The 8,669-nt window shown below is 44.2% G+C and overlaps 1 protein-coding gene across 1 annotated transcript; it reads left to right on the top strand.

Moving 5' to 3' along the window:
* Positions 1-5,790: 5,790 nt before the first annotated feature.
* LOC149729520 (uncharacterized) lies at positions 5,791-6,961 on the top strand. The gene is made up of 2 exons (XM_089886913.1): positions 5,791-6,900; positions 6,953-6,961. The coding sequence occupies exons 1-2, from the start codon at positions 5,791-5,793 to the stop codon at positions 6,959-6,961; spliced, it is 1,119 nt and encodes a 372-aa protein (XP_089743039.1).
* Positions 6,962-8,669: the final 1,708 nt, after the last annotated feature.

Genomic DNA, 8,669 nt, shown 5'->3' with positions numbered 1-8,669 from the left:
TCGAAAGCTGTTTTAGTTCTCGATTTTAACGGTAGTTCGAAATGGTGATATGCACTTTTTAAATCAAGAGTTGAGTACACGTTGTATTGAGAGACCTTCCGCACAATCTCTTGCATACATGGCAGGGGGTAGCCATCCAGTTGAGTAAACCGGTTCACTGTTTGGCTGTAATCGATGCACATTCGTTTCTTGTGGTTCTCATTAGTAGTACTTACCACTTGCGAGCGCCAAGGAGGGTTACTAGGTTCAATAATGCTGTAAGAGCTAGGGTTTAACTCCTACGCGGCTGCTGCTTTAGCCGTAACCAATAAGCGACTGAAGCGTATATAACTTGATCAATGCTCTCGACTGATGAATATGTACAGGTGTATTGATAAACAACGATCTCACAAGAGCCACATACGACAAACAGTATCGACGACGATAGACATACACAGAGAGATTAAAAAACAGTTATGTTCAGTCGCCAGAATAAACAATACGAATTAAAACGCTGCACACAATTACAATAAAGACTCTCTATACTGCACTCGCTACACGCACGATATAAGGCAAAGCTGCAACTGATGACGAAAAGGCACCGCTAGTACAGAGAAAAGGAAAAAGTAAAACATTAGAGTAGTTGGCCAAAGGGTGGCGCTAGACAGTCAGCGAGCAGTAATTTTGGAGCTTACATTCCGGCCCCAAAATAACGAAATAAAATCTAAGTTATTTTCCAACGGCTTACGACAACAATTACTACATCGCGACAATAACAGTACAAAACATGTACGCAACACAACAAATAAAATATGTACACAAGTAAAAATAAAAAAATAATAATAATAATAAAAACATTAACAAAACACACGAGCTACCCCGACCTTACACGCTAAACTAAACATAAGCTAATCATTCACATGCCTCAAAAAGACATATCTTTCGTATGTCTCTAACCATGGATGATGAAGCGGTGTCGACCCGTACTCTTCGCACCACTTCGCTTGAGTCAGCAAATGTCTCTTTAATAAGGCCTTTAGGCCAATAACACCGTTTTGTTGACTCTTCCACTTCGACAAGAAAGGATAGCAGTGATTCGTCATTCAATGGCCGAGCGCCAATAGTAGCCATAAAAATCTTCCGAATAGAGCGTATGATTCGTCCCCACACACCCCCCTGGTGACTCGCCCCAGAAGGATTGAAATGCCATTCTATATCACGCTGCAGCATTTCATTACGGAAGGCATGAACTTTGTTCCACCATTTGATTTCATTTCGCAGCTCCCGTTCTGCACCAACAAAATTAGTTCCATTATCACTAAACATTTCCTTTGGCTTTCCGCGACGATTAATGAACCTCGAAAATGCTCGGATGAAGGAATCCGTTGTCAATGAATAAGCCATTTCCATATGGACCGCTCGTGTTGCCATACAAGTAAACACGCAAACGTATCGTTTGACTTCGCTTCTACCGGATTTAACTAGGACCGGCCCCGTGTAATCGACCCCAGTCTATGTGAACGGTGGAAATCCTGGCGTAACTCGTGACGCAGGAAGTGGGGCCATAACTTGACTTCCCGCCTTTGCCCGTTGTACCTTGCAGACCATGCATTGACGCAGTGTTGACTTCACGGTTGCTTGGCCCCGTATGATCCAGTACGTTTCGCGAATGGCTGCCAACACATGCAAGGTTCCACTATGACCCTCTTGTTCATGATAAAAGCGGATTATCAAGCGTGTTACATGGTGGTCACTTGGTAAAATGATTTGTTGCCTTTAACGTGCTGGCAAAAGTGAGTTTTGAAGATGTCCACCCACGCGTAGTACACCTTTGTCTACAAATGGACACAAGCGTTGGAGACTATTCACCTTTGGTAGTTTCCTAGTGCATTTCTTTGTCGTGCTTAACTGTTCGTTTTCAACAGAATATAAAATCGACCAAACGCACTCTCTTGTACCCATTTAACGATTTGTGCCGACGCGTCCATGACGTCACGAGTTGATAACGGGTCCCTGTTAACATGAGCCCGTCGTATGTATTTGTCTACCATCTACGGTTTGTATTTTAAAAGCCAAGCTACACATCGCTGTAAACATTTCCAACTCGAATACCTCGTACAGATATGGTGAAGAAAGGGTGTATCCTTTTCCTGGACCTCCACTTGGTTGATTTTCAATTGTTTTACCTCTGGATCATTGGGTGAAACTAACAACGTAGATACGGGTGATTCCGGCCATATATCTGAATCACACCAAAGAAACGGTGGCCCTTCAAACCACATACGGACTGACTCCCAGCGTTCTGGATCCAATCCGCGGGAAGCGACATCGGCTGGATTTCGGCGAGTATCAACAGTGCCATTGTGACGGCGAACTTGCTTCGTGAATTGCAGAGATACGATTAGCGACAAAAGTATGGAACCGTGTACTTGTGTTGGAAATATACTGAAGAACAGACGTCGAATCTGTCCAAAAGTACGTGTCGTTAATCGAATAATCAATTGCTCGCAGAATGAACGTGGCTAGCTTGACAGCAAGGACAGCCGCAGAAAGCTCGAGTCGTGGGATTGTGACAATCTTTAGGGGAGCGACTCGTGATTTCCCAAGAACAAATGAGCAATGTACTTACCCGCTCGCAGAGGTCATCCGTAGATAGCAAACAGCGCCATAACCAACCTGACTCGCGTCACTAAAACAATGGAGCTGGATTTCCTTCGGTTAAAACCACTTGGCTTAAAACACCGGGGTAACCGAATGTCTTGTAGTAACGGAAGATTCGTAATCTACGATTGCCATGTAGCCTTCACCGAGCTTGGAACTTCGTCGTCCCATGACAACTTCATATTGCACAGCTGCTGCAGCAGACTCTTTGCCAGTAGTATAAAAGGCTGCACAATTCCAAGGGGGTCATATGCTTGGCTGACCATCGAAAGAATTCCACGTTGTGTAAACGGTTTGGAAGATATATTCACTTTAATGAGCAAGCGATCGTGATCGACGTCCCATTTTAAACCCAAAGTCTTTTCAGAAGACGTTTTATCAACAGGTATGCAGTTCTCATTTACCGATCAGCCTGTGGAATAAAGGAAGGAACAGAGCGGCAGTTACTGTTATACTTAGTAAGGTGAAAGCCACCACTATGTAATAAATCGGATAACTGTGAAATTAGTTGTGTGGCCTCATTAGGGGAAGATACCGATTTACGACAATCGTCAACATAAAATTTTCGATCTACAGTCGTAACTGTAAGGCTGCTTGCGTTTGTTGCATTATCTTTGTCTTTGGCCACACGTTTAAGTGCAAAACCAGCACAACTGGGGGATGAAGTAGCGGCAAAAATATGTACAAGCATCTGATGATCCACAGGTTTTTGGTCCATGTCATCGTTAGACCACCATAGGAAGCGAAGGGAGTCGCGGTCTTCAGCGCGCACACGAACCTGATGAAACATTCCTTTTATATTCGCAGTGAAGGCTACCTCTTCTTGCCTGAACCTTATCAACACGCCAACCAAGTTATTTGAGAAGTCCGGCCCCTGTAACAGCTGGTCATTAAGCGAGGTTCCACCAAAACGAGCGGCACAATCAAAAACCACGCGAAACTTTCCCTTTGTTGAGTGATGGGGAATGTACCAAATCTTTCTTTTGTTAACAGGCTGACTATCCGGTACAATACGTGCGTGAGAATATTCCAGGTACTCATTAATTTTTGCTTTATACTTTTGGTACAACTCGGGATCGCGAACGAATCTTTTCCTAAGTTGACTGAGCCTGTTTTCAGCCATGCTTATATTGTTCGGAAGCTGGGGTTTATCAGGTTTCCACGGTAAAGCTATCTCATAGTGGCGATCCGCGGTCTTTGAACTAGATTCCTCCATCATTGACAGTGCTTGACGATCTTCTACAGACGGGCCAACTCCGCCTGTTGACTTACTTTCACAAAAATCATATGAAAACATGAGCTCCAACTGCTCGTGTATGCCTGCATTGCCAACTTTACAATAACTAATAGACACTCCAGCCCTTCCATTTCCACTGCTGTTCTCAAGGCCGTTCAGCGTCCACCCAAGCCTAGTTCTCACGGCGATGGGGCAACCTTTCTTCCGGCGTCTGGCTATTTCTTCGGTAGCGACGTCACAATCGGATCAAATCAGCAACTCGACGTCGTTAACGTTCAGGTCCGGAAAATGCAAACCCTTCAAGTGTTCATACCTTTGAATATCGATCGGGCTTGGGATGCTGTCCTTGACATCAGGCAATTTTGATACCTTCCACACATCGTCCACACGGAAAATCTCACGCTCATATATTCCCTTAATGGAGAGTTTAGTTTTGCAACCAAGCTGTTCTTCGGTGTGGTTCAGGGTTTTCATTACAAATTTAGTATCGCCCCGTCTCCTTGCATTGGCTCTAGGATTCAGTTTGTCCAGCAAACTAAATTTACACATGGTATGTGACGCACCATTGTCCAGAAAGGCATACGTTCGTACCGATGTGTGCCGATCGCGAGACCATACTTCAACCGGTGTCGCGGAAATCTGGTTCCCAGGAAATCTGGTTCCCATAGGCCAGAAAAACCTGTTTTATGAGGAATTCAAAACTATGCTGGTTGCGACTAAAAATACCAGTTGTTAGATGCGAAGTAATTATACTCTAATTCTTTTTAAAGATTTATCTTCTTAACAAAAATGTATGCTGTATTTTAACTTAAATTATACATAATGCCGTATGACCAATGACTACTGCCCATATCACGTCATCGACAACAAATAAGGGCGACAAACCTTCATTTTTACATTAAATAGAATAAACTATCTAAAAACATGTCTACATTTATGCAAGTTAACTTCTGGGAACCAGATTTTTAGATTTCTGATAAAAATACATTGTGTCTGCGCATGCGCAGTAGCCGATGGGAACCAGCTTTCTTGGGAACCAGATTTCCGCGACACCGGCACTACCCGAAACCGTGTACATTTTGGACCGCCTATGATTGCGTTGGTAGTGACAACTTCATTTCGGCTGCTGTTAGTTTGCGATTTTGTGAAAGACGGTTGGATATGCAGCAGAGTGTGGTGGTAAGTGTGGTGGAAAAGATGACAAGCTCGACAGCGAGCTCCACTTCTACAAAACCTAGCGCTGTGTCCAGGCGCAAGACAATTGAAACATAAACGTCTTTCCTGAGCCATAGTAAACCTCTCTCGAGGGGCGTAGTTATGAAACAAATTGCAGTCATAAAGACGATGCGGGCTTGCGCATAGCATATTGACCAGCATTATTTGCAAGAGCACTTGCTTGTACATGTACCAGTCAAGTAACACAATAATGAGAGTATTAGTTTACATTCAAACTACTTTTTCTATTATTATATCAGTGCACCAATATTCTGAAATTTAAAATGAAATTGAAAATAAAAACGCAAAAATAATTATAATAAAAAGTTGATTTTTCATGTGATAACGATGGGCCGCCATATAAGATGTTATGGACACGCCTCCGAACACACCCACGACAGAAAGGCACTGGCATGCCTTAGCCACGTGACTTGCGCAATGTGCCGCAGTCAGCGTGCTTCATTATTAATTGTGTCGTGTTTCATTATTAATTGTGTAGTTATGTAGTAATCAGTGTCGCTATGTCGCAATTTAGTGCCCTTTAGATACGTGTGTGCTCGCCTTAGTTTTCATTCTACAATTTGGCGTCTTAATACAAACCCAAGAACACAACAGAGTTATTGGCGACGAGGACGGGATCTCAACCAACTGAACGAGGAAAACGCAGTTTGGTCTTGAAGATTCCAATTTAACATAAGATGGAAAAAGTTGCGAAACTGATTCAAGAACAGTTGAAACAGCAGCAGGAGCGTCACGATGAACAGCAAGTAGAACAACAAAGGCGTCACGATGAACTTCAGGAAGAACAGCAAAGGCGACATGAACAACAAATGAAGATGATTCTTACCTTGGTTGAGAAGGCTGGTTCTGGTGAAACGGCAACGTCTTCCGTTGCCATTCCAAGTTTTACATCGTTTGACTCTACATCGGAGCTGTGGCACGACTATTGGTCGAGGTTTACTACGTTCACACGGGCACATGCTGTACCAGAAACGAGGGTGGCTCAAGTTTTTTTGACCAACCAAACGACCACTACCTACAAGCTTCTTTTCAGTGTGGCGGGACAAAGCTCTCCAGTAAAAACCGTCAACGACCTTTCAATTGAAGATATTGAAACCTTTATGAAGCAACAGTTCGACCCGAAGCGATTTGTAATTCGGGAACGTTTCAAGTTTTGGAGCAACATGCAACGAAAGCCTGGGGAAACAGTGCAAGAATTGGCTGCACGCATTCGCCAGGACGCGGGCACGTGTGATTTTCCTTCGATACAAAACCCGCTGGACGAGGCATTGCGAACGAGGTTCATTTGCTCCATATCCAACGAAGCGGTACTGAAGCCAATTTTTAAAGTTAACGCTGATGAGCTGACATTTACGCGTGCTGTTGAAATTGCCACGCAAGCTGAAGAAGCTGCAAAGGTTGCAAAGGAGACCGTTTATGGAACGCGGGCACCTGTACACAAAGTACGAGAAGCAAAGAAAACCTCTGTCGTCTCACCCGCTAAGAAGCAAGCCTATAAAAAGAAAATTCGTTGCTATCGATGCGGGAAAGCCGATCATCTTGCCCCTGCTTGCCATTATAAAACGGCCAAGTGCAATTATTGCAAAAATGTGGGACACGTGGAAGCTGTTTGCAGAACGAAGCAGCAGGCCTCCGTTGACAACGTCAAGGTGTTACGGCCAATAAAGCAGCAAATAGGTTCCAATAAGAAACTAGAGGTGATCGTTGGTATTAATGGTAAAGAATGCATGTTGGAGATGGACACGGCAACTAACGGGAATTTCATTTCTGTCGAAACTTGGAGAAAAGTGGGCAAACCGAGATTGAAGCAGTCAACCCGGCGTTTCAATTCTGCGACAGAGCAGTTAGTTCCAATCGTGGGAGCATTCGAGGCAAAAGTTCAATATGGAACATCCGAGAAGTAACATCGAAATTTTCGTCACTAAAATGCCGCATCTCAATCTGATGGGTCGATGTGCCATTAAAGCGTTGCATATTTCGTTGGACCAGCTACTGCACAACCCGGGCGAGAAGCTACACGCGTTATATGAAGGTGGCCGTTCGGACGGGTTTTTACAAAAGGCTTGCAAACAACTTTGTGACCAATACCCGGATCTTTTCAAACCTGAATTGGGGTGTTTAAAGGATTTTGAACTAGAGGTGGAGTTTACAGACGACGTAAAGCCTAAATTCTGCAAGCCGAGACCTGTTCCATTTGCATTACAAGACGATGTCAATCAAGCGTATGATTCTGGCATCGCAAGAGGTATTTGGACGCCTGCGAAGTTCAACAAGTGGGGAACTCCAGTGGTTCCAATTCGTAAATCACTACTTCCAGGACAAGCCAAAGCCCAGATACGAGTTTGCGGCGACTATTCCGTCACCGTAAACCCGCAGTTATCTACACACCGTCATCCACTTCCACTCCCTGAAGACTTGTTGCGCAAGTTACGAGGTGGACATGGTTTTACAAAAATTGATCTAGCTGACGCTTATAATCAAATCCGGTTGGGGCCAGAGAGTCGCAAACGACTAGCCATCAGTACACACCGAGGCGTTCTATTGCAAAACGTTTTACCATTTGGTATAACCTCTGCCCCCGGGTATTTCCAATTCATAATGGACGACCTCACACAAGATTTGCAAGGTGTGACCGTCTATCTCGATGATCTACTGGTCAGCGGATCAACGGCCGAAGAACATATCTACAATCTTCGCCATCTTCTTCAACGGCTTAACGACAAGGGTCTACGATGCAGCCTAGAAAAATGCAAGTTTGCATTACCCCAAGTCGAATACTTGGGACACACTTTAACTAAAGAAGGCATTTCAAAAGGTTCAAAATTGGATGCGGTTGTTAATATGCCAAGACCAAGAGACGTGCCAAGCTTGCGTTCGTTTCTTGGGTCAGTTCAATTCTACAGCAAGTTCCTACCGTCTCAATTCGCAAGTGTTGCAGAGCATTTATATCGACTTACCAGGTCATCCATCACATGGAATTGGGGCAAGAACGAGGAGGCCGCATTCTGCAAGTTGAAGAAATGGTTGTCAGCGGAAATTTCCTGCGATGCCTCAAATGTTGGAATTGGAGCAGTTTTGTTTCACCGCTATCCAGATGGAAGCGAAAGGCCAATTATTATAACGCATCAAAATCACTGACAACTAGCCAGCGCCACTACGGCCAAATCCAGAAAGAGGCTCTTGCTATAATCTTCGCGCTGAAGAAATTTTACCAATATCTTTTTGGAAGAAAATTCCTATTGCTGACCGATCACAAACCACTTCTAGCTTTGTTCGGTCCAACTAAAGCGACACCTGCTTTAGCAGCAAACCGCCTAGCAAGGTGGGCACTTTTCGTCAGTCAATTTCAATACGAGATTGAATATCGGAAAACATCGGAACATCAGAATGCCGATGCACTCAGTCGTTTACCGGTTGGGGACGATGCAGACTTCGACAAGGAGGAAAGGGCACAAGACACCGATACCGTTTGTGCGATCACCAGTCTGATCTTACAAGTTCAACCCACCGATTCGACATTACTGAGAAAAGAAAGTGGAAAAGATCCGGTCTTATC

Source organism: Ciona robusta, chromosome 10 (assembly GCF_009617815.1).
Source record: "Ciona robusta chromosome 10, ASM961781v2".
NCBI classification, from domain to species: domain Eukaryota; kingdom Metazoa; phylum Chordata; class Ascidiacea; order Phlebobranchia; family Cionidae; genus Ciona; species Ciona robusta.
This window is presented reverse-complemented; position numbering and strand designations above follow the sequence as displayed.

Bases quoted from the DNA above. Each gene is read 5' to 3' on its own strand.
- LOC149729520 (XM_089886913.1), top strand. From the start codon at position 5,791: ATGGAAAAAGTTGCGAAACTGATTCAAGAACAGTTGAAACAGCAGCAG.